The sequence below is a fragment of the Pieris rapae genome, chromosome 17 (assembly GCF_905147795.1).
Source record: "Pieris rapae chromosome 17, ilPieRapa1.1, whole genome shotgun sequence".
Lineage (NCBI taxonomy): Eukaryota > Metazoa > Arthropoda > Insecta > Lepidoptera > Pieridae > Pieris > Pieris rapae.
The window spans coordinates 9,733,659-9,759,405 of record NC_059525.1 but is presented as its reverse complement, the minus strand read 5'-3'; the positions used below and the strand labels follow the sequence as shown (position 1 = coordinate 9,759,405).

Below are 25,747 nucleotides of genomic sequence, written 5' to 3'. Positions count from 1 at the left end.
GACGTGTTTCCGGTTGGAACCGGAAGTAGATTTTAATTTATCTATCCAATGAACCACTATTTAGATAAAAGGCTCCAAGTAACTATTATAAAAAATTTCAACGACAGCTACGTCAGAAATATTACGATATCTGTCTATTTAAATTCGTCATGTCTGTCTATCTTTGTAAATACATCAAATTGAAACTTAATTAAAAAATAATAAACTTTTGTTCCTAAAACCAACCAAGGCAATCGTTTGAAATATCGCTGTCGAAGTGGTAAAATCTATATCCTCCAAAGTTTAAATCTTATCTCAATGAAGTACATATTTGGAAGCTGTTTGAGCGAGATATGAAATTAGTGATGGAGATATAGCTGTCACAATGACTACGTGTGGGTTTGGGATACATCTGCTTAGGCCTTAGAAGCTTGCTTCTACGTGCGTTTGTAACAGTGATGTGTGCAAAGAATACTTGCTCTCGCCGTGAAGGAAAACTTAGCACTCAGTACAAAGTTTTATATCAAGTAAATATTCGTCCTACGACATAGTGGGTTCTTGCAGGGTCACAATATATAATGGTTGTCATTAAACAGTTAGTTTACAAAAGACATATTTTCTAATCCGGAAATTGTGAATATATCAATGGTATAGATTAACAAAAACAAAGTTCGATGTGTCGCGGTACTTTCACCTGCGCGAGCGAAAATTCTGCTTACTGCTAGTGAAGCAAGGCAACGCGCGCGCACCGGACGTATCGCATCGTATATTATGTCGTTCGCTATGATTGCGCCCCAAGCATGAGCGACGAACGCTCCTCCACCGACAACGTCCCCGGCGGGACGCCTAACTTTCCGACCGTGTCCAGTCTCAAGTCGGAGGACTCTACCGAGCAGCTGATCTGTAAGACTCCGCAGAAGAGCACCGTCAAGAGAGGTGTCAGTGTCAGTTCCAAGAGTGTGGAAGCGGGAAGTGACGAGGGGAACGGGTCGCGGCGACTAATCGTGGCACTAGGAGTGGCACAAGTGGGTTTAGGGGTGCTTCTCGTTGGAAGCGGCGCCCTCGCGGTTGTGAAGGGCGCGGCGCTGTCCCGGGTCGGAGCCGGCCTTTGGGCGGGCGGACTAGCCGTGGTAGCTGGCGTGGTCGGCGTCATCGCAGGCCTTAACGACTGCTACACGCTCAACGGATCTACTTCAGGGTGAGTAAATCTCGTTAAAAATGTAGGGACCTACTTTCCTCTGTATGTTTTTCTATAAATAAGTAAACAATAAACAAAATGATACAAATTATTAAGTTATTTAATGTTTGATTTGTTGTTGATGACGCTTGAACTGCCTTAATTTTCACAATACTTAATGCTTCGATTTGTTAAAACTTAAATGCAGTCGAAGAATGTCCGGTAGCAAGCATAATGTGCCGGTGCAGGGCATGTCCAGCAAGAAGCGGGGCGCGGCGAGGCGTGACGATGCGGCGCGTGCGCGCTTAGATGCACTGCACATATTCAGAAACATGCACTTTGCTTTATTATTTACATTCTTAATCTCTGTAAGTCATGAAACAAATCAAAATAGTTGTCAAAATCTTTATTTTATCTTAGCATAATATACCTATGGATTTAAGGATAACTAATCAAGCAGCTTGACCAATATTTAATATACAAGTTTACCATAATCTCTATAAGTCAAATAATATCAGTTAACTAGACTCACTTTCCGAAATAGGTCAAATAAAGAAGTCTAGTTATAATTATGTTTTAAAACTGTCAAATCAAACAAACACACATGGGTAAACCTTTCGTTTAGTTATTATAAAAAAACACTGTATAATTCATTGTAATTTTTTCATTGTATATACGTTGTGACTGACATCCAGAATTTAGGTTTATAGGATTCTACACGCTTAAATTTTTTGTTAATTTTTGGTGCCTCTACAAACATTTATTTCCATAATAAAATATACACACATTTTCTGATGTTTGTTCAGGGTACTCTACGGGGGCGCCTTATTAATATACATATCTATTAATTACACATTCATATCTTGGTAATGTGTACTGCGCTTATTTAGACATACTTCGTGTTACTGACCAACTGGAAAACATTTTTTGTGACGCGCAACGGTTCTCGCCATGATTGTTTATATTTTTACAGTTCGATCCATTCTTAAAGAGGTTGGCACCTACTTGAATATGATTAGCAGGGGCCGTCTGGTTCTTTAAATAAAAAAACATTAATAAAACATTTTATAAGATAAACAGCTAAAGTACTGCATTACTTTAGCAAATGGCTATATTAATTGAAAATAAAAACCCTAAGGCATAATAAAAAACTACAGTAAACTACAGTAGTTCGCTGTTACATAACTGCGCCTGCTTTAAAGATATAAGAATAGGATTTCCGGGAACAATTATTCTAGTTAAAGGATTTTAATCGAAATAGAATGTTTTATTCCGTTCTCATCATCGGACGACGACGTAATGTATACTAAGAAAATACACAGATTTAATAGATAGTAATCTCCTCGATCAAATTCAAGTATTAAGTAAAATAGCAGCCGTGGCGATTTGCGAACATATAGGAGCAGTTTATCAGCTTTCACCGGTTTCTCCGAGGTATACTCACGTACTAACGTCGGCCTCACACCTAGCGTCTTTGCTTTATTTTTAAGCGAAGACTATTTCGTATATTAGAAGGTGAATTATGGGCTAATTGAATTAAATATTTTGCTGATTTTGAGAAATTGCCAGTTTCTCAAGGAATATGTGGACGAGTGTTCGTTTACGTGCGATAACTAATGTTACAACACACACAACTTTTGTATGTGTTACTTCATTAAATTACATTCTTTATGATATATTTAAAAATTATTATTCATATAGGTAATTTATCTTTGGATTAAAATATAAAGTATTGTTATAGGGGACTACTGACTGCGTTTCTGGCGTTATCCTTGCTTTGCCTAGCGTGTGGTAACAGCGCTGCTGTGCTGGCGGCGGCAGGCCTACGAAGAGACTCGCTTCGTGACCCCGATCCACTTGACACCTTCCAAGTAATATTTTCTGCTTAACATTTTTAACTTAACGTATTTTAAGTATGCGACAGAAAGTCAATCTTTAACGTGCAATGTTATTCGTGTATTTTTTATATTATATATACTATTCAGTTCTAAGGAGACTACTACAAGTTTTTATGATATAATTCTTACTTAATTTTGAAATCTCCTCTCAGGATGAAATGCAAGCCTGGACGCCTGTCTTGACAAATATAGCACTTCTAATCATCGCGTCACTTCACTGTCTGGTGTGTGTCATTTCCATCTACTACCTGTCGAAGCGCGTCTGCTCGTGCTTCCGCCCCAAACAGCCCTTTGACCACAACCAATTCTCAGTGGATTACAAGACTCCTTGCGTATTTCATGTCGACGAGATGAAGAAGGCTCAGGATCAGGAACGACAGCGCGGTCATGAGCTCTGCAAAGAGTTGGAGGCGAAATTAAAGAGCGACGCACCAAAGAGGAAGAAGGTTCTACTCTGCTCATACATTTATTTAAACACGTTTTCCTCCAGTAATAATAATTTACATTTAATGCATAATTTTTACATCGACCTACATTTAGTCCAAATCATTTATTCCAATTACACCACCTAAAATGGCACTTTTGAACGTTAAATAAAATATAAAGATGATTCTAGTTGCCGCTTCCAAAAGTTTCATGTGGAGAGGAATGGACAAGAAACTCCACACATACTCTAATAAAATAGAATTTACAATATTTGTATACATTAGTTAAATATAATGTAAAGATATGTAAAGATAATGTACTCCTAGAATAAAATTAAAAATAAGAGCAGTGTGTAAGACAAACAAAAATAAGGCGTTTCTAGTATTATACAACAAATAATAACAAAAATATGGATCAGCAACCACTTGATTTTGTCAAGGCTCTATTGCCGCATGTACATTCAGCCGTAATGAGCAGGGAAGTGGGCAATTTAATATGCCTTCTATATAGTTACCAGTGCGTGTGTATTTTTCTTTATAGAACAGTGGGCAAACGGGCAGGAGGCTCACCTGATGTTGAGTGATACCGCCGCCCATGGACTCTCAATGCCAGAGGGCTCGCGAGTGCGTTTCCGGCCTTTTAAGAATTGGTAGAGAAACTAATGTCGTAGAAAGATGCTAAATATAATATAATCGATACAAAATTGTTTAAAACAGGAAGAGTGTGAGTTCGGCAGTGCGAACAGTAAGGAGCACCTGGTCAATCGTTGGCTGGGTCGTCACGGGGGCGCTGCAGGCCGGCCGCCACCACGCCACGGTGTACGCAAGGCTAGGAAGCCTCCCACGGGTCCTGTAGTGCTCGTACCGGCCCATCCGGCCAGCACGGTAAGTCTACTTTTTTTTAAGACGCTCAAAGTATTTTTTTATAAAATTACAGCATTCCGCTATTGCGGATTTTCGTTTGAATTGTATGTTTCTAGTACGCCGTAGTTCCTCATTTCAAGTATTCATTTATTCAGGGCAGGTAGTTCTACAAACGTTGTCTGCAAAGTTTCTCGGATTGAGTAAATAAGTAAATATGTAGCTCATAAATGTGGATCTCTGTAGTAAGGCCAAGAAAGGGAGGGGTGTAACAGCGCGTGCGGTGGGATGCGGCAGGAAGCGCGATGCGTGCGCACGCTAACGTTTTTGCGCGGCGCCGCTGGTTCCGCTCTCGTTGCGCCGGATTATTGACGTGACTACAGATTAGCCATATCTAGTTATTGTGATGTTTGCTATTGTGTTACTGTGTCTGTGGTTTTTGGGAGAAAGTGTCTCAACAGCTTGCGCACTTTCTTACATGGAACAGTTACATTATCACTTCTGTTCACAAACCTAAATTTGCTGCTTTACCATCTTTCTCTTTTCTTTTAAATTTGTTCACCGTAAGGTGCCACGTTTGTATATTTTACGTTTTACATTCGCATTCCATTGACTCCGTCACGCCCATCCTTGACACACATTTCTTTTAATTTGCCGAAAACAATGGTTGTTTTTCACTTTTCCTGACCGTGATCTTGAGTCTTTTACGTGAGAGTGTCTTCTATTTATGTGGATATTGTCTTGTTCAAATGCTGCTTATTATATATTTTAATTTATGTATTCTTTATCTACTAAAATAAAATATGTTTATATCAGTACATAAGATATAGGTATCACTTATTCCACGGCATTTGATCGGCAGACATCCCTACTCATCGGCAAAGACGACAGACGGTGTAGGCCGACAGAAAAAGCGGCGTAAAAAACCTTAAAAATTCTGTACTTAATTAACAGGACGACAATTGAGTGTAATTTTCCAACAAGATTATAGAACGATCGGAACTAGCGATGACTACGACGAGTAATCACCGTAATATGTAAACAACAATGAAAAATTTTAGAAATGATCATGATATTAAATTCTTAAGATATATTTTATTACAATTTAAATTTTATTGAAATGCCAATAAGCATGATGTAACAAAAGCCATTACCCTTTGATCAATAGAACTAATTTGACAAAACAATTTAATCCCTCACGCTATGACTTACGTAACTGAGGTAAACGATGATTAATAAAAGTACGAAATCATCGTACTGTTGAAGAAATTATGTTTTGCAGGAAGAAACGTTGTTTTTTTATTAGTTTTATATTCCTTTATAAGTACAGCGTTACAGTCAAGACATTTTAATATGATAAAATAATTTTAGTTTTTCCTTCTAGTTTTCCCGGAATGTTAAAGTAAAGCGTTGAACTCTTTTGTACCGAAGCAATAATAAAATCAATAGCTAAACGAGTACCCTTCGTGAGTTATAATACTTACTAATATCGCCAAGGTGGTAAGAGATCGGTGGGAACGCACACCATTAGTGGATGCCGCATCAAACGCGCCGGCAGATCGATTCATTCTACAGATTATTTTGCACTGAGGAAGTATGAGTTTATGTGCTTTGAGTACGCACATAAACATAGTGCAATTCGCGATTACATTAGCTATTCCTAACGTTAAAGCTTAGATGTTATTTCATTCTTGTTTAATGGCCATTATGATTTATGATGACGATTACAGATTTGATTGGAATATCCCAGAGAACGTTATTTTTAATTTCTACGTCTACAACTTTATATTAAGGCAAAAAAATATGCTGTATATGCTGTATACTTGTAAACGGATATAAATTATAAGATAATGACAAAGCAAGGAAAACGTACAAGTTTCTTGCCAACACAGTTAAAAATTGTTATTCTCTAAAGTGAATGCTGTAGCGCGATATATTTATTTTATTTTTATTATAAAAATAAAAACCTACTTTTAACATAATGTACGACCCAATGTATTAAAGTATGTAAGTTTTTCATTTCTACTGAAGTCTATATTATCTTAGTATGAATGTCATAATTCAGACTGCGTTTAGTAGAATCGTCCGCAGAGTGTCGGAAAGGGCCGGCGGACGGCTCTCTCGCAATTACCAATTATAATTACCTCGCCAGTCGCCACCAACTCACGTGGCACTTTCTACTTCATATTATTATCTATATTGTTAGTAAAATAGAAATCATTTTGAGCCGATCTTTTGTTTTTGTTATAAAAGTTTAAAGGTGGTGTAATACCTCTATTGCAAAGGCGTTTAGGTTTAAAAATGCAATTCAAATATACCTATCTAAGTCAGATTGTTTTATAGCTTAGAAAAATATAAATTATAATAAATTACGCAACACAAATATGTGTTTAAATTAATCGACCATTGAACTATTATACAACTAGAGACTTTCTCCAGCCTCGGCGCATCGCAGGCAGGAGTGTCGAGAGAAATTCGATGTTTTCTTAGTTTTTCTTAGGATTCAACATAATTAGCCCCACCTGGCATCTAGCTTCCAGTTATGGTACAGTTTTCTCGACGAAGCGGACGAGAAATCGCAATTATTTATTTCATTATTTTTATTTATTTGTGCTATACATAAAGTGTTAAACACTATGTTTATAGGTTATTAAAATGTTCAGGTATTTTTTAAGATTATTCACCTTAAATTATAACGTATCGTATCATATAACAGGCCAATGATCCAATGAACAGAGACAGATAACAATAGGAGAGCAAAGACCTCTTTCTGAGGCTGGGAAGCTTGTACGGGCGTACACAAGTTTAAAATTTAGTTTATGACTATTACCGTTAATTTTACATTCAAAAAAACATAAAAGTCTCGAGCGCCTATGTTTATGTCGAACCTGTCATAGCTGAAGTACGAAATTGCAAGACTACCTAAAATAGAAATATTGAGTTCATATCACTTTTACGTGTACTTTAACAGACATCGGCACCTTGATTTGTTGATTAAACCATGTAAAATAAAGTATTTAGATTTAAGATAAGATAGTTACTCTAGCTATGTAGTTACTTGAATGAGCAACAAAAACAACATAATCGATAAACAGTTGTTGCTGTGGTTGTTTCCCAGCAGGGGCAGGGGAAGGGGGGCCTATTGTCTTTGGCAAGTGACCTCTTCATAAACGTATAAATTAACTATACATATTTAGACATAAACATTTTTCCAATTATTAAGTACATCTTTATATTAACACAATTAACTAAATACAATTGTTGAGCAATAGTACGGTTAGGACATTTAGTTATCAACTCGATAGGCCTAAAATGTGTCGTTCTCGATGCCTACAAGTACTCGTAGCAAAGTAGGGTTCGGCACTTTCTGTTTCATCAAGCGAGAGTGGCCCGACCACCTGCTGCTGCCGCACCACACCACTTCTTGTTCTATATCAATACGATACGCTTTTGTAGTGCACTGATAAATTTTGAAGACAATTTATGTATAAAAAAACCATTACAGTCATTATTTTAGTTTTTATATACAGCCCAATTAAGTGTCCATAATGTGTTTATCCGGAGCTAATAACTCGTTTTACAAATCCGTGATAAGTGATAACGTGTTAAACTTTCCAAGAAAATAAACATTTGTGCGGCGACCATCTTGTCATGTCATTCTTATTTGAATAAAATAAGGTTTCTATGGTATAAGTACTTTAAGTAATTAGAAATAAACACAGCGAATTATGTATATGTAAAAAGAATTGCACACGATATCGTTAGATGTTATTGTAAATAAGATGAATGTTTATGAAGTAGCAATATTATATCGTTTGAAACGAGATACTAGTAGATTTTACAAGTCGTACTAGGTCGTGTCTGTCACAATAGGCAGCGTGTAATTCAATTCCCATGTGAATTAACAGATTTTAGTGCAAAGTTCAATGAAACTCATAATCGGTTGCAAGTAATATCTTATAACGCAACGAGTGCGGTTTTTAGTTGCAAGTTCTTGCACAAACTCACAGTTGCCAACAAAATTTTAATAAAAACATAAATTCTCATACATTTAAATATCCAGAGTGGATGTTAGCAAACGCTAATATCGTCGTTGCCGATTATTACCAATATTTATTTATTCATTCATTAGGAAACCAAACAGAAACATCCTTATAATAAAAACAAAGTCAAAAATAAAACACAAAACAAACACACTGGACGCATCCACAATAGGTTACACTTATACAACCATATGATACAAAAAAAAAATATGACAACAATAAGTATGCCTAATGAAGATTTAACTATTTACGTTTCATTCCTACAACGTTAAAATATAAGTTTAGATAAAAAAGATGTCGACCTTTTATTCAGCAAACATCTAACACTAGTGCGCAATGTTTGTGTGTGTGTATTTGCGTCCGTTCATACTCACGACCTTAGTACGGCGTGCAAAAATGACAAATGATTATTTTGATAATCAGCGTTCTTAAATTGTTTTATTCTTTGTATGTTTTAGTGTATTTTGGAAACTGTATGCAAGGAGAAACTATTACTCTTTGTGCATGTTTCCTTAGTGCCAATCTCTTTGCTAAATACCACATATGAACATAGACTTACTTCGCTTAAACTTTAAAGGCTATTTGTAATACTATAGTATACAAACAGATACAAACTGTTTAGTATTAGTAAGTTTTACTTTGTAAGCTGCTAGTAGTCTTCAAGTGCCACCCGTCCCTTTCACCTGTGCAGCCTACATTCTAGAAACTTACGAATAAATACCTTTACGAAGCTCTTACAATCGTACAATTAAATATAATAATAATGATTTAGGTTTAATAAAACATCTTGAGATGAACACGCAAAACCGCTTTAACAATAATATTATGAACGCCCGATGAGGTAGTAATTACTGGTTCGAACTTAAAATACGTTTTTACACTCGTAGATATTAATGTCAATACCGCCAGTGATAAAGATTTTTATCCTACAAAGAATTTACTGAGCTTTGTGCAAGTAGCGTTCATTGAGATAAATATCTAGACGTAGTTATTATTACATAATCCCATCGAAATCTTAACACTGAACGAACTCTCCTTGAACTACGGTTCTGTGTACTTGACCACCTGCCATTAGAGCGATATTACAATAATTAATTCTAAATTATCCACTTCATTTCTAAATTATATACATTCACATGTGACCAAATGTTTGGACCAATGTTAATTGTTAACGCAATATTGAGTGCGACCAATTCCTTAATACCGCAGATACCTATAAGGCCAGCGGCGCATTTTGAACATTCGAGTTAGCGATGTTTCCCGATCATTATGTGATACCACCCTTTCTGTAAAATTGTGTACAACAGTGCTTCAAGGATAACAGATATTGCTAAATATCCTGCGTTATGCCAATCGAATTGGGCGAGCGGCAATAAGCCATTATTGTATTTGACATGGAGCGTGTTATTGCAGTAATGTACATAATATTCGGTTGAGGCTTGGGAACGTTCGACCTTTCGACGTAGTTGTGCTATAATTGGCCAACGTTTGGGGCAATTTTGGAATTCGCCTCAAACGCCACGCCTGTCCACTTATCAGCTAATGTAACAAATAAGCATACATATTTCGTATTGTTATAATTTGTTATTTATGACACGAGAAGTACATTAAAAACCATTGCATCAATGGAAATTGGTACCAAAAGACTTACATTTGTAAACGTATATGAAAAATGCAATATGTTCGTATGAGTCTTGAGGAAACTAATAAAGGTCACTTCGTAATTAAATAATTCTATGTAAAAGCTAAATTGGTATAAATCAGAATTTTCTATGTTCTGCAATTGTGAAACGTCTTTTAGTCCATTGGAACGTGTTGTTTTTACAGTAACTATGTAAATACAAGATACATATCCAAAATTTTGCTAATTGTTTATTATTAAGCTCTAGAGCTCGGCATATTGCGTCCACTGATTGTTTCCGTTGCATTATGTTCTCGCAAATTCTGTTAGATTGGCTTGCGCAACAATCGACCGGCCAGTCCACCTGTTTCGCGAACAAACATTGTCGAACAAATCATCGCATGTCTCTGTTGTTGTTAATAATCTGTATTTTATATATAATAATAGAAACATGCGATGATTAAAGAAACTGAGTTTCAACATATTACATTTACAACAATAGATAAAATTTCAATAGTCCATAATATTTTTTATGAAGTAATAAACTTTCACCTTTAACAATAATACAGATGGCGAGAAAATCAAGTTTATGCTGCATTACTGAATACTGTTCAATATTTAGTATCAAGAAATGAAATTCTTAAAACAATGTACTTAAGTTATGTAGTCTCGTCCCCAAAGACAATAGTTTTATAATATTTTACTTTATATATTTATATAAAAATACGCCGGCGAATTGAACGATCGGCAGTGGCCTCTGGGGCCCTTCGTCAGTTTGTAGCTGAAGTACGTTTAAAGAAACTCAAATTCAAGCTGAAAAAGGTTTCTTACAGGACGTAACATAGTCATTTTGTCCTGCAAGTTAAGTTTGTAAGCATGGAAGCTGTTAAGCTGTATCGACCAATTTTATTTTCTTTTATCTGTTTGGTGCTCAATTATCCCCTGAAATAAGATAAATTGTATTGATATTTAATTAATATAGGAATACAATTGCTTGTTTGACGTTTGTGAAACTGCAAATCAGTGCCAATACCCGTTGATCTCTTATACAGTTTACCAGTTACTATTTATTTGAATACAACATATATTTATATATTGAATTCCTCAAGTATACGTTAGAATAAAAGTAAAGGATCTGTAAAAGTTTACTTTAGTAATTGTTTACTTGTGTTGGAGTAATTATTAATAATGAAATTAATAAATAAGATTAAAATGTCCATAGAAGCAAATAGTTTAATACAATAGTCGTTACTACGGCATGTTTAGTTCAATTTCATGCTATTAGGTAATAGCCGTCAAAGAAAGTGAACGGTAGCTCTCTTGCGTCATTATACACATTTTAATATGCATTTTAGATTACTTGAGCGCATCTCGTCCGGGCACATACATCTATTAAAACAACATCTGATAGTTAGCTATCTCAAAATCGCTCCAACGTCTCTTCCGTTACATATATACTTGTATATGTAACGATTTATCAATGTATGAAAATCGGCATCAGTTTATTACATTAATATCGCTAAAATATCATTTTACGCAATTGCGTTCGTTACGCTTTCATGCTTACAAGTATATCGCTAAAACCAATGTTTGTGAAGTAAAAAAAACGTGTAAGCCCAGCACTCGGTCTATTTTATTTTAATCAATCGAAGGTCCTGATAATGGTTTCTGGATTACTGATATATGAAAACACACACACTTAATACGGTGAGACAAAAATCTCAACTGCAAATATATGAATTTAATCTATACGAATTTTCTTCTCTTGTAATGGTGAATAAATAAAGTCTTGAATAAAAACACTAGTCACGTAGGGGCCTTCTGCCGATCAAGCCATCTGCCAAGTGGGCCTGGGCCACATTTTAGCATATTATTGCGTTTGCCTCAAGTGAACTCGGTCGCGCACTTTCATTAAAAATGGCCCATTTTAAGTGTTTTCATTAATTATTTATATCTAGTAATACCCCTTCATAATAAAAGCTAGTTTAGTTTTATGGATCAAGATTTATTTGATCACGCTCGACCCGTTCTCAAAAGGTGACACTTTGCAAGAAAGCTGCGTCTCGCAATCACAGAGCCGCTAATGTATTCCGGCGACTTCTCTCCACTTTCGCAACACGAGACACGTCCATCAGATACCGATGTGCGGTGCATCAGTCACATCACAAGCACATTTTGCAAACAATTGCTGATCAACTCGCTAAAGATGACAGATATTTGTGAAAGTTAAAGCCGTTTACAATATTACTTAAAACCAACTCTAACTTAATTACAATAAGTTTTTAGTATTAAATCTAATTTGGCTAACTCTGAACTATTCAGAATCTTAGAATCTAATCATTTCACTTATAACTCAGTAGGAATTTCGCAACAGGTTTTCGCACAAGAAGCAGCGACAAGTGCCGAACCGGGACAAGGACTCCGAGTGAAGTGCGCGCCATTCATACCGTCTTATGTAATCGTCAGCTCTAAATAGCTTTAGCTACAAGCTTTTAGAAGACGATATTTATTTATGCTTCAAAACCTAAGGGTTTCATTTAGTTGTAACTTAACTGCCCCCGTAGATACAGATACAAGATACAGGTCTTAAAAAAATATCGTCTCGACAAGCTATATCTGGTATGGCTGATATAGTAATCTAAATGCCACACAGGTTTCATTATAACGATTTAGAAACAGACTAATCACTTCACTATTTTACTTGAATTTAGTTTGCCGTTATAAATGATATATTCATACTTATAAGAGCAATATCAATCATCATTGTCCTAAGTTGTCGACTCCAGATGACTCGATAAATATCTGCATAGATTTTGGTTATTTATTTCCTACCACGCCATTTTTACATTCTAAATATGAACTGACTAAACTAGTCCATACAACAATAAATAAATATGGCACTTGACGAATCTCATACTTTAATATTTTCTCTTCTCCGATCTGATTCTCCTCCGGACACTTTGTATTTTTTTTAATGACACGACTAGTTTGTAACGATGCTTACATTTAAAACCTTCTATTGATGATGATTGAAAACTATTTCTTTTGTAATTATTGTTTTTTTTAATGAAACTTTGGAAACACCATCAAAGTTGTGGTTTGCCAATTCCATATTGACAGTTTGAAGAGTTTTTTTCGAGTTTGAAAGTGGAGTTAAATTGAAATTAACAGCCAATAGGCTAGGCATAGGCATATAAGTAATGAAACGTCATCGATCCAAGTCATTTGCATAGCAGTTTGATCAACTGGCTGAACATCTTTCAGGCCGCCAATTAAACCACGCCGTTTAGTTAAACTGCTAGGCTGTTGATTAAATGGCTCATTAAGCTAGTTGGCTGCGAAATATACTAATAGAAGTAGTGTTGGCCAACATATTTTCATTTGTTATGCTTTGCGATAGTAATATCGTCTGTTTTTGCAAATATTATATAATCTAACATAATTATGCGAAATGTTATTGAGTGGAATGTGAGTGGCGTACTTGTAACTTATACAAGTATAGGTACGTCAAATACTGCGGAAGTGTTGTTATTACCATCGCGAGCGTGACTTGTCCACTGCGGCTCGCCTTCAAAAAGACGAGTTTTCTTTTTGTCAGTCTGCTATGTGTCTTTATGGAATGATAGAAACAAAACGCGAAAATAATTAGTCTACAACTCTAATAATCTATTATGAGTTTAAGTTATACACTTATTAATAAAACGTTTCAGCTTGGTCGAATGCCCGTGGGCGTGGTAGTGCCTCCCCGACCCTACGCCACGCTGCCCCTGCCTCCGGCGCATTACGCGCCGCCCGCCCAGTTGTACTACCCCATACACGACACGGTAAGTTTGGCTTTTTAAAGTTGTTTACGGTTTACCGTCAAGCTAATAACACATTCGCAGATTAACAATGACACGCCTCAGTCAGAGTTGTATGAGTATATTGTAAATATTTAATAATACAGCGCATCCGCCGTCGTCGGTCTCCCCGTGAGGCTCGCCACGAGCGGCGGCGGCGAGAGGCTCGCGAGCGCGATTCGCTCACTCGCTCGCTCGAGCGGATCCACCGCAAAAGGCGTGCGGATCGGGAGCGGCTGTCCGACGCCGAACTCAAGCGGACGTACACCGGCCTAGACAGGTAGCGGCTTTATCTTTATTTTGTATGGAGAGAACATGTAAAACAGTTTAGAATTAACTAAAACTGGATAGATTTCTTTACTTACTTAGTTTTAAAAGTATCAATTCAAAATATGTATATATGAACAGTAGTCTAAGATCCGGGATTAGAAAAATATACCCTCATCTGTTATTTGGATAAAACAATTTTTTATATGCTGATTTCAAAATCATGAACTTATAAAAACAACCTCTCCCATCATAAGCCTGCTGCAATTAATAGTAATTAATTAATTAACAAATATATTATTTTTAATTTTTACCTTCTCATGTTAGTTACATGTAGTAAGTTACGCCGTTTATTATTGTACTTAGGTTTTTTAATTAACATGTGAGGGAAATAAGCTACATTTATTTACCTTTTCTCACCTGGCTGCAGGTAAGTAGTATAGCAATCATAGAGATAGGTGCCTACTACAGTGAGGTATATAATATAAAATATTGACAGTTTTAACTTACTACATGTAACTAACATGAAAAGGTAAAAATTAAAAATAAATTATTTGTTAATTAATTAATTACTATTAATTGCAGCAGGCTTATGATGGGAGAGGTTGTTTTTATAAGTTCATGATATTGAAATCAGCTTATAAAAAATTGTTTCATCTAAATAACAGATGAGGGTATATTTTTCTAATTCCGGATCTTAGACTACGGGGTTAAAATTGAAATTAAAGAGCCTCTATGAGTTAATTTTAATTTTGTTGTAATCGATCAGTTTATCCTTTATTCTAAAAATGTTATCATCGATTACAGAGCATACGCAGAACAGTTTATAGCGGTGTGCGACAGCAGCCGGTTGTCGGCCGAACAGCACGACTCACTTGCTTCGACTTCCACCAGCGACTCCAATAATAGCCAAGACACACATTGACCATCTCCAGCACTTTATTCAATGTCACTTTTATCGTTAAAATATCTATTAGAAACAACTCGTAGATAAAGGGAAAAGCTAATTTGAAATGAAGAAATTTTTTTTAAGTAAGAATTTATTTTGTAAATTGAGATTATTAGAGACAAATACTCAGTAGTTAATTGTATAGTATATTGTGTTAATGATAAAACTGTCACCGAAGTGATGTTTTACGAAGCCTTCAGTAAATGAATTAGATATGTTGTTAGTTCTCCGACACTGACTGCACCGGACTAACATTACTCGCTTAGATTCGTTAACATGCTCCAAATATTGACTACATACTTATGTAATCTTATCTTTACTAACCTGACTACTAATAAAAAACTCTCGTCAAATATCTGTGTTAACGTGTTCTGTTAAGTTTCGATTAAGCTTTAAGAATTTATCTAGTTTTTTACGTATTGTAAATATTTTATAAGTGAACTGTAACGTAAAATTTAAAGTTTTAGTTGTATAAAAGTGGATAAGATTTCTACTTTAATATTATTCATTTTAGTAAATAGCGTTTTGCTCAAGTTAAATCTAGCTTTTCGATTTAATATCGATCAAATTGTAACCTAAAGTTTTTTTAATAAATAAATAAATATTTTTAACTCTTATATTTAGTTACCGATAAAAGCTAATATATCCTGTAAATAATTGATAAACGAATGTTATATATACAAAATGTATACAAATTAATCATCGCTCCTAGTCGCTCGATTGGCAAAGTTAACTTTTAGAGGCAAGGATTTATTTATAATCAAAAGTTGTACATTTACATAAACATGTGTTAATTTTTTGTTGTTATATAAGATGTAAGATGTATTAATAAGAACAGTATGAATAAATAGTTTCTTTTTGTATTTACATTTGTTCACTTGTACATTCTAAGCTATCGGCATTAATACAATATAAATACTCCCAAACAAGTTTAATCTATACTGCGATTTGTAAATCCGTAGAATTCTGACAGCTATCATTTTTTGACATGTCAGAGATGGCAAACCTTTTTGGCCGCGCACATTTTTTTTCATTTCAATTCGAGTCTGAACGTCTGAATCGATACATACCTTTTATTTGTTAGTGAATGTGTCGATGCTATTATATGCAGTGCTCCACATTAGAAGTGGTTTAACGGCGAGTGATAGTTACGTCCCTTTTGTCTAAATTTTAAATCTCATCACAAACAATTAAAAACGCACAAGTTAACATAGTTTGAGGGTTTCTAAACCTGGATTTAGTAGGCACTGATGCCAGGTAATAAATAAAATAAAGTAATTAAAGTTTATTCGATATATTATTCGTGATATTGAAATGTTTGTTATTTTGTAATAGGTATAACTCGAATTATACCTAAGTAAATATATAGATTACTTATCCTTTTTATAGGTTAAACCTAAAATACGTCGCATTTAATTTCATTACTCTCTAAAAAGGGGAAATATTTTCCCTGGGGAGACATTTTTTAGTAGCAACACTTATAAAATTTCTACGGAATTAAAAATCTGATTCTGATTGATACAAAAAGAGACAGAATTATATTAAAATCGCGTTCAGAACTCATTATCGCTTAAGGCCGAGTTGCGGCCGAGTTTGGGGCTGGAGAGGCGCAACTCGCTCTCCGAAGAACTTCCGAGGGAGTCTCCGTCCTCGGGCCCCACCAGCTTGCGCTCCAACCCTGCAATGGCATCGAACAGCGAGGCATAACATCGGCAGAGTCGTCGAATCGAGGCCACATGGGCGAAACTGACCCTTACCTAGGCCGAGGTCCGCGTAGTGCCCCTCGTGGGTCAGGGTGCGCGTGCCCGGACGACGAGACCACCGCGCCGCCCGCCCGCTGCCTCCCGCCGCCCCTGCACTCGGACTACTTAGTGATCTGCTCTGAGGCATTACATTAGTACTCCATAAAAGTCATCCATCACTGTCTATAGTGATCCTTCACGGGATAGTCTTAAGAAACTAAGTTTTTACCGAAGAGCTGAGTGTCGGAGACGTCCGGATCCGAATCGGTGTCGGAGTCGTCTTCGTCCCGGATGTCCAGTGAGTCGCGTCCCGCCCACACCCCGCGATTCTCCGGGATCGTGTTTCCTGAATTCAAGTTAGCTTTCAATACGAAAATCGGAGGAGGACGGTTAAAACCCAAGGTGATGGTGAACAAGAAATTTGCAATAGGTTAATACTCATTATCAGGTAATTTTATGGACTTTACTCAAGCATCCATTGCCCTGTACCGAAATGAAAATAGTACTACCAGTATTGAGTAGAATTAGAAATGTTTAGTAATGTTAAAAGTGAGTAAGGTGAGTGGCACCTGCAGTCTTGATCCGCAGCCTCGTCCGAGGTCGAGAGGCGGCTCGCGGCTTCGTCTCCCTTTCGCCTTCGCTCGAGTTCATCTCATCTGAAAATTTCTCCAACGTGACAACGTGCTAAATGAAAAATTTTGCTCAACATAATGTCACGCGGCAAAAAGTTACCAGAGTCACTGAGCTTCCCCAACACGTCTTCGGCTTCGTATTTGTGAATCAGCTGAAGGATCGACGCCTGCTGCTCTTCGGCAGACTGAACATTTAATTCCTCATTAGCCTCTCGCATATCACATGTGGACTCTACCTCGGAAATACGCGTATGATTATTATATCTATGAAGCAAATTCCAATATTTATATCTGGTAATTATTTTCTATGACTTAGATTTATTTACATTTTAAATGAAATTACGTTTCAAAATTTCTACTTCAGTTAGAAGTTTTATAAAACTTCACAAGATAACCTCATTCTGTGCCATCTCCAACAAACTGAGCTGATGCTTAAGCGCCTCCACACACCGGTACCTCACCACGTACTGATCCCAAAGCTGTTCGATTTCCGTCTCCAGAGCCGTCAGCTCCGCTTGGTACACTGGTCTGAAACGTGATGATTAATGTTTTCCATCTCAGGAATACAATACCAAGATTATACAAAACATAATAAGTAAAAGTGGTCAGATAAATCTATATTCTAGAATCTAGATAGCTGGATGTGTGAGCGTTTGTTAAACTTTTCAATATTAATTTTAATACTAAATATATTTATTGCAACCCTTGTAATAGAAGAACAGTTTCAAACAAATGGACTTCTTTATAATAAATAGTAACATGGTGTAAATGTGTCGTGTCTCTTTCAATTTGAACAAACACACCCAGAAGACATAAGCTCCGGCGTTAGTTTTCAGAAGCCCCATTGGATTTGCGCCATTGCTTAAAAATAATACAAATTGAAAAAAAATTTGGTAATCAATACTAAATTATTGTAGTCCTTAATTAAATTAGACACGGTGATTCCGTTAGGATGAAAGCGACTTCAATGATCATTTATATTTATTAATTACAGACAATTAATAATAGATCTCACTTGATCTTCTGCACCGTGCGCAGGCGCTTCTCTGCACGCTGCAACTCAGCTCGGCGCCGCTCGGCCTTCGCGACTAGAGCGGCCTCGCTCCCCGCCGCCGCCTCCGCCGCCTCGCGAGTGGCCGCGACGCGCTCTGCCACCACCGCCGAGGCCCGACGCAGCGCCGCCTCAGTCGCGCTCGTGTCCAGCGGACGAGACAGGGCGCGGCTGCGAGACTCCTGCCCGACCAGTGGTATGCTTATAATTGAGCGGAAGATACTAAATTCGACTATTGTTATGGGACTCGCCTTGTTCTCCGGCTCCTTCGCCAACAAGTCGTGCAGATAAGCCCCCTGCGCCGTTATGTCTGTGGCCAGACTGCGGGCTTGCTTTATTTCGCCAATCTGAAGTTCAGATTTTAATTAACATTTACAAGAACGATTCGTCATAATAACACAAATATTAATATTTGATGCCTAAAGGTGCCACTGACACAATGAAATACTGAAATTCATAAAAACAATCTTCCTAAGTGAAGAATTACCCGTGAGGTGACGTCGTACAGCAAAGGCACGTGATCCGGGCGGTCCGAGGGCGGCGGCGTCTCCAGGGCCGTGCGAAGCAGTGCCGCCACCTTCAGCAACTCACGAACCGCCCATCCGTCCGCTCCGTACACTTTCTTGCCATTCAGCTTCAAGTTTGCACGGGAGTGCTGTGACAGATTTAAATAAAATTACTTTAACTTTGGTAGTCCACTTTCTCGAAGGTCGAGTCAATATAACAGGCAATAAAAAAGTGTCGCCGAAAGTCACCATCTTTGACCTTACAGTCAGAAGGGAAAACCGTGGCCATCTATTAAAAAACTTATTTTTAAAGCGACTTACAAATATTTCCACAGCGTGCATCACCATTGCAACTCTTCGCTCCATCGTATCCTTGCCGCCGGCCAGTACAGCATCGGGTTCCAATCTGGCTGCCAGCCATCGAAGGCATGAGTCCAACAAATCCCAATTGGGCGTACGAAAACTTTCCATGGATATATGCTCAGGAAAACCGAGTACACGCATATCTTCACTGAAATCTATTGAAATGCATAAATGTTACTATCGTCATAGAAAGTTACCGACATCATTTCATTAAATGAATGGTTTTATACTCACTTCTTAAATCTCTATATGACATTTTTAAAATGTTTATTAATTGTAGCTAAGAAACTTACTCTATCAGGTGCTGTTTACTGACTGTATCCATGACAACCACACATATGTGGTCATCAATATGAAGGAGGTTATAATGTTGATTACTGACAATCAATATAAAATACAATATTTAAATAAAACCCTTGTATTGAGCTAATGTAATGAATTTATTTATTACCACAATCATGGCTTACATGCTACAAAAATCCTTTATTAAAAGCACAAAACCTATAATATTATACATATATCTAACACAATACTCAGTGTGCAAAAGAAGGAAATATTTTTTGTAGTACATCTCTAATTCTACAATTTTATATGTCTTATTTCTTAGGAGACATTATCTGAATCACTCACAACAGTTATATTAAGAAATACTAAATTGGGCATACATTATTGAGGACAAGAAGTTCACATTGAAGTCCTCAGCATAGGAAGATCAGATGAATATTCCACTCTTCTATATAGTCCAGTAGTTTCAATGAGTGGTGATCTCCTGGTATGCCCAATTTAGTAAAAGAATCATAAATCCACGACAGTAGGTGGCCGCCTCATGGCACGCTTGTAAGCTTCCTCTCTCTTGATGCTGACTCGCAACCGTGATGCTTTCAAATGTCTGAAATGTGAGGATGAATGTTATTGTTTAAATATTATAATGTTAATGCATTAAGCAGGATTTTTAATAGAGGGGCAAACCCTATTTGTAACAATCTAATAATGTCATAAACAAGTTTAAACAATTAATAATATGCTCACAATTAAATTAATTCCTGCATTTTCCAAAACTTTGAAGTAATAAGCTGATATGAACATATATATGCAATTGACTTTAATTCAGATTTTTAAATTATTTTTACCTCTGTCTAATCCTTTCTTCAGTCTCTGGATCAGGTTTGCTTTCAGTAATTGCTGAATTGCGTATCATAGAGCGAAGTTTGCGTAAACAATTAGCTAGGTTCAGCTGCTGGGAGCGAGTAATGTCAGAGCGAACAATTAAATAGCCTTCCTTTGTAAGTTTCTTGCCATGCTAAAATATAGAGTATATCATGCAGTAATTGCCTCTTAACAATGGCTTCTCCATTTGAAATTTATTCAACTTACAGTTTGCAACATTTTCTCTCTTATATCCTTGGGAATCCAGTCTGCTTCATCCAATTTGAATCTCAGGTCCACTTTAGTATGTACCTAATTTAGTTAACAATTACCGTTTTGCTTAATTAATATTAATAACACATTACAATAATATTTGTAAAGATTATTAATGTATTGCCCAACATTTTATTTTATTAAAAATACACAACTTACTTTGTTAACATTCTGTCCTCCAGGGCCTGAGCTAGCACTGTAGCTTATATCTACTTTATTAAGAGGAATGAAACCCGAGAACTTTTCGTCAGAATTTGGTGTCTAAAAGAAAAATGTTAAAATATTAAGTATGTACGAATAGCAGAGAGAATACAATTTTGTGATTTTTTTTACTTACAAACGCAGGAGTGGTAAGCTTTAAAGAACTATTTGGGTAAAGAGTATTCAAAGAAATTGCACTTTTGTAAGAGATTGTCCTTTGCAATGTAGAAAACGATCCATTTTGCGATACAAGCCGCAAAAGCGATAACCTTAAAGGTATAAAAGCCATTTTTAGTCGTTCCTCGGGTTTGGATTTTAGGCTAACTGTATTTTTTAATCACTAAACATTATTCATTTAGAATAACCTATAAATAATCTTTACTCTTCAGTCTTTAGACTGTTTGACCACTACACACAAAATATTTTAAAGTTCGTTTCAACTCTCAACTCTCAACTCAACCACTCAAAAAGTGAAAATTGTAAATTGTCAATTACTAATGACAATTCTTTCAATCTGCCATATATGTGACAAATGTCACGTTCTGTCACAATAAATCATGAGAGACGTTTTTATGTTATGTTAGTAAAGTTAGTTAAGAAATTTCAAAATTGAAAAAGAAGGTCCCAGCATCTTGCAGTTATTAGATGAAATCCTATTGAAAGGTTTTACTGCGCATTAATTTGCAAGGATTGTTGAATAATGTAATAACCGTTAATCTTATAAAAATTGTACTTTAATAATTACGCTTTGTCTTAACTAGCAGAAATACGCGCTGAATATCAAATGATACGCTCTAAAAAATTTAATTAGGATCTCGTTCCGGCTCGCTCCTCCTCCGCTCTCCGCGACTATTTACTATTAGACAGATATTTTATCAGATTTAAATAGCTTTATGGCGTTACGGCACAGTTATACTGAATATTTGTGAAATGATTTCATTATTCAAAGAAGAGAAATTTAAACTATACAATGTCATTATGAATACACTATATTAATATAACAATATGAAAGTTACTTCAATAATATTTTTATGTAACAGCAAGCAGCAATAAGTTCCGTGTATTGCTTTGACGAACCTTGAATAATCCTCTGTCAAAAATCCAACAGGCGCTAATTTTCCGTCTCGAGCCAAAATCTTAAGAAATCTTTGACATGATATTGAATAGTTAATTATGTGGCAAATTGAAAGAAAAAAATTCGAGAGACAACGATATTAATTATTGTTCCGCCTAATTGTTGTAGATAATATCGCAAGACGCACTTGTACACGTTAAATTAATTAATTATGATAATCCTCTCTTGTTAATGCAATCTAAACTTTCTCCAACTTTCAAATGAATAAAAGTCTGGAGAATAGAATTGAACGTTTAAAATATTTCGTTTAAAATCACCATGTTCACCAGGCCGAGACAACATCTTTACTCTTTAGGTACAAATTTTCATTTGCTGAAATGTGAGGAAATCACACTCTATCACGCAACCCAACTTTTTAACAACTAGTTTCTTGAGGAATGGGCATTTGCAATGTCGACTGACGAGCGGAAGTCACAAAACTGTCGCCAGTCGAAACAAATAAATTGTTATTAATTGATGGCCAATAAAAAGTGATGATGAGTAAGGCGCAATTGTCTTAATTAAGTGTTGCTTATATTTAATTTTTTCATACTTTAACTTTTCAGATATTCTATTATTTTTTTAAAGCCACAATTCCCTTTTCAAAAAAACTATCTTCTGTTCGGTGCATAATGTAAATAAAATGGAGAGACTATGGGTTTATGGGTTTCAAGCAAGAATCCGAGGCGTCACAACTTTTGTATATTGTACATGCGCAGGTACGCTCCAAATTGCGGCTTGCTTAGCGAGGCGAGTAGTCACATCTACTCACGCGAGTAGATGTGATTCTAGAGATTTCTATCGAGTTAGCCTTTTGTTTGTACACTTCCTCAGTTCACAAGAGCTGCTTGTTATAAGTTAAAAGATCAATCAATAAGTGCAATCACCCCAATACTCTCTTCTCTTTTCCTCTTCTTATGGGAGTGCCACGCTGTTGCCTTACGGGCATGAATCGCCCTAATGGCCAGGCAAGTCCGGGGAGAGGAGAAGGAGGAGGAGAGGCTACCACCGAACATTTCGTAGTGTAATACTTCGATGCCGGAAATCCTGGCAACGTGCTGTCTGCAAAGCTGTATCTTGCATGGCATTCCCCAATTGTGCTCCATACAACTCTTGAGTTGGCTCTGGTCCTAACACGCATTTTCCGGTACCTGTACTAGCTCAGTAATATCCCGAAGTGCTGGAAGATCGCTGCAATACATTCGATCCCTAAAAACGGAGATGGCTCTTATTAGTCCAACCATCGCCTAATAGTTATAACCTCCTAGATCTCAAAAATAATAGAAACCATTATTAACGATGAAATCTTCAACTGGACCATTACCACTCCTTGGCTGTCCCATAAAAAAATCCCATGACCTTTCATACGGACGGAGTCTAATTATTAATATTATAAGATGGAATTATGAATTAAACCAAAATTCGGCCAAGATAAAAGCCCATACATCTCGTTTGTTGCTAAACGCGTCAGAAGGCATTTTGGCCACCCAGCGCGCTGACACTGATATCCAAACGGTTGTGTATATTTTGAACACTACCTAGATAAATCTTAATTTCTTTTGCTATAAAACAAACAGTAATACAACAAGTCAAGTCAAAGAGTGCATCGCTTAATCAAAAGCCAACAATCATCTTTTTACTATACATATAGCTGAATGTATATAATATCTTAATTAAATCGTCTCTATAAATAATCAAAGGTAATTTCAGATTTGCATGTTGTTAGCAAAACACTTCCCACAAGACATCTACTATTATTACTAGCGTACCGAAAACTGCGGTATGCTGTATGTATATTTCTTTCATAATAATAAATATTTTACCGGGTAAACAGTACCTAATAATTACAGTTTATTGCATGCATTGCAAGCGATACTGATCATGTGCTTCATATCCCGAATACCTTTAAATATATATTGCATCTAAATGTTCAGTGTGTGCTATGAGTACAGCATGTTCAGCTTTCAACAATTATGTTAATGTGACGGCCGGCGCACGCGACGAGCAACTACTTTCCGAATTCCGTGCGATCATGTCATAATCTCATTAAACAAAATCGGCTAGCTCTTGGTTGCCAGCCGCAATTAGAAGCATCTATTATTTTTCCTTCGACTAGCGCATGATGATTCGTAACCCTTTGTGGGTAAGGGCGCTGTTGCGTAGGCTTATTAAATAGAAAATAGCCTTTATTCCAGTTTCATTAGATTACTTACATTAAGTCCTTGTAAAGGCATCCGATCCGAAAAAATTCATCCACTTGTCTCGATTCCTTGCCACAATTTTCCTTGCCCGCTATCCCTTTTATTTCATCTTCCTAAGTTTCTGCCCACCAGTCCACTCTCTTTTCTTCCCACTGGGCCATTCCTAGTAAGGGTCCTTTTGACCCAGGTCTTATTAACAGCATTTAAAATAGTCACAACAAAATGTTCATAAATTTAATTAGTAGGTAGTCATCAATGGCTTTATCAGGATAATTACAAACAGCAGGCCCGTCATTATATCCTCAACAATCACTTGACATTCAACAAGTGCTAGTCTTCAACTCGATAGCTTTATATTGGTCGACCTTTGTATTTACCGACGCTTCTTGTTTAGCAGCGGTTTAAAGATAATTTCCTGTCAATAAGCTATATTTGTTGCATTTACATTAAATAACATATACTAGATTATTAAAGGTAGCTGGTGTATTGACGTTCATAAGTGTACATTGTTACCTACATGAATAAATAAATTTTGAATTTGAATTTGTATATTATTAAATGTAAATGCATTTAAACCAATAGTATCTTAATAAACTTGCAAATTATAAATACTATTTCATTTTTTGGCAATGCTAAAGCAGACAAAGTAAGCAATAAAGAAGAAAAGACATTTTAAGTCGTCATCAGTCCATTGATAAGTAATGAATTAGGTTATTGAATTATTTTTTATTACTTCGCCTTAATCCTACCAAATTCTTAAATAAAAAAAGCATCCACTCTAAAGACAATAAATCAATCATGAAGTCTGAAGAGTCAATAATGAATGTGTGAAGTCAAAATAATATTTAATAGTTTAAATTTGAAAGAAATGAGTTCAATAACAAAAACAATTTCCCTAAGGTTTATATGACAATAAAAATGAGCCAACAATGTACTAAATAATGAGTAGAATGAAGCAGGCACGTTCGCCTGCTTCTGGGATGGAAATTGAAAAGCGTTGCATTCACAGCATTCATTGAGGCTAGCGCTTGGAGTCGAGCCAAATCTGTCCGATTGTCTACTTCGACCGTCTGGCTGCGGATTCGATCGATATCTGCATTTTATTAAATTTACTTTGTAGTTAATAAAACCGTCTAAAATAAAGAACCTTGTAGTTTGTTTTATTGATGAGCACTTTACCTGGATTTTATTTTTAATAAAACGTTTTAGTAGTTAATCAAATAATATATTATGAAAAAAACTATCTACTCTAGAATAAAAAATTCAATCTTATTCGACTACAAAGCTTAACTACAGCGACTTATTAGTTTAACATAACATACATACTACAGTTATATACATGATATATACTAAATTTATCTATACAAAATATTTTTAATAAGTATTTCGGACCATTTTATTTTATTTATTCTTATAATTTAAAAACCAAAGACGCAATATGTTTACGTAATTTACTATG

General features: G+C 36.1%; 3 protein-coding genes across 4 annotated transcripts; 1 reads left to right on the top strand and 2 right to left on the bottom strand.

Annotated features, from left to right (window-relative positions):
- The first annotated feature begins 232 nt into the window (after positions 1–232).
- LOC111002358 lies at positions 233–15,922 on the top strand. Its single transcript, XM_045631824.1, has 7 exons — positions 233–1,177; positions 2,898–3,027; positions 3,207–3,500; positions 4,197–4,364; positions 13,715–13,828; positions 13,951–14,123; positions 14,918–15,922. Exons 1-7 carry the CDS (start codon positions 780–782, stop codon positions 15,033–15,035), a joined length of 1,395 nt encoding a protein of 464 aa, XP_045487780.1. The 5' UTR covers positions 233–779; the 3' UTR covers positions 15,036–15,922.
- Positions 15,923–16,026: 104 nt separating this feature from the next.
- LOC110993711 (clusterin-associated protein 1) lies at positions 16,027–19,576 on the bottom strand. 2 transcript variants are annotated; one of them, XM_045631823.1, is made up of 9 exons: positions 19,312–19,576; positions 18,972–19,139; positions 18,449–18,831; positions 17,829–17,961; positions 17,534–17,618; positions 17,371–17,457; positions 17,031–17,147; positions 16,817–16,912; positions 16,027–16,737 (listed from the first exon to the last, which is right to left on the bottom strand). In XM_045631823.1, the coding sequence occupies exons 1-9, from the start codon at positions 19,492–19,494 to the stop codon at positions 16,613–16,615; spliced, it is 1,377 nt and encodes a 458-aa protein (XP_045487779.1). In that variant the 5' UTR covers positions 19,495–19,576; the 3' UTR covers positions 16,027–16,612. The 2 variants fall into 2 exon arrangements, with proteins under 2 accessions (XP_045487779.1, XP_045487778.1); XM_045631822.1 differs by having other exon boundaries at positions 16,027–16,912.
- A 204-nt stretch (positions 19,577–19,780) lies between these two features.
- On the bottom strand, positions 19,781–21,384 carry LOC110993356 (peptidyl-tRNA hydrolase ICT1, mitochondrial). Its single transcript, XM_022259580.2, has 5 exons — positions 21,110–21,384; positions 20,932–21,033; positions 20,728–20,811; positions 20,484–20,653; positions 19,781–20,242 (listed from the first exon to the last, which is right to left on the bottom strand). Exons 1-5 carry the CDS (start codon positions 21,260–21,262, stop codon positions 20,149–20,151), a joined length of 603 nt encoding a protein of 200 aa, XP_022115272.2. The 5' UTR covers positions 21,263–21,384; the 3' UTR covers positions 19,781–20,148.
- Between the last annotated feature and the right edge of the window lie 4,363 nt (positions 21,385–25,747).

Excerpts from the sequence above, each read along its gene's own strand:
- LOC110993711 (XM_045631822.1), bottom strand. The coding sequence starts at position 19,494 with ATGCGTGTACTCGGTTTTCCTGAGCATATATCCATGGAAAGTTTTCGT. Across the intron at positions 17,962-18,448 it reads CGCACGGTGCAGAAGATCAA|ACCAGTGTACCAAGCGGAGC; the intron begins GTGAGATCTATT and ends ATCACGTTTCAG. Across the intron at positions 17,148-17,370 it reads GCTGCGGATCAAGACTGCAG|GAAACACGATCCCGGAGAAT; the intron begins GTGCCACTCACC and ends ACTTGAATTCAG.
- LOC110993356 (XM_022259580.2), bottom strand. The coding sequence starts at position 21,262 with ATGGCTTTTATACCTTTAAGGTTATCGCTTTTGCGGCTTGTATCGCAA. Across the intron at positions 20,812-20,931 it reads GAGGACAGAATGTTAACAAA|GTACATACTAAAGTGGACCT; the intron begins GTAAGTTGTGTA and ends TAACTAAATTAG. Across the intron at positions 20,243-20,483 it reads GAAGAAAGGATTAGACAGAG|ACATTTGAAAGCATCACGGT; the intron begins GTAAAAATAATT and ends CTCACATTTCAG.
- LOC111002358 (XM_045631824.1), top strand. The coding sequence starts at position 780 with ATGAGCGACGAACGCTCCTCCACCGACAACGTCCCCGGCGGGACGCCT. Across the intron at positions 3,501-4,196 it reads ACGCACCAAAGAGGAAGAAG|GAAGAGTGTGAGTTCGGCAG; the intron begins GTTCTACTCTGC and ends TGTTTAAAACAG. Across the intron at positions 13,829-13,950 it reads ACTACCCCATACACGACACG|CGCATCCGCCGTCGTCGGTC; the intron begins GTAAGTTTGGCT and ends TTAATAATACAG.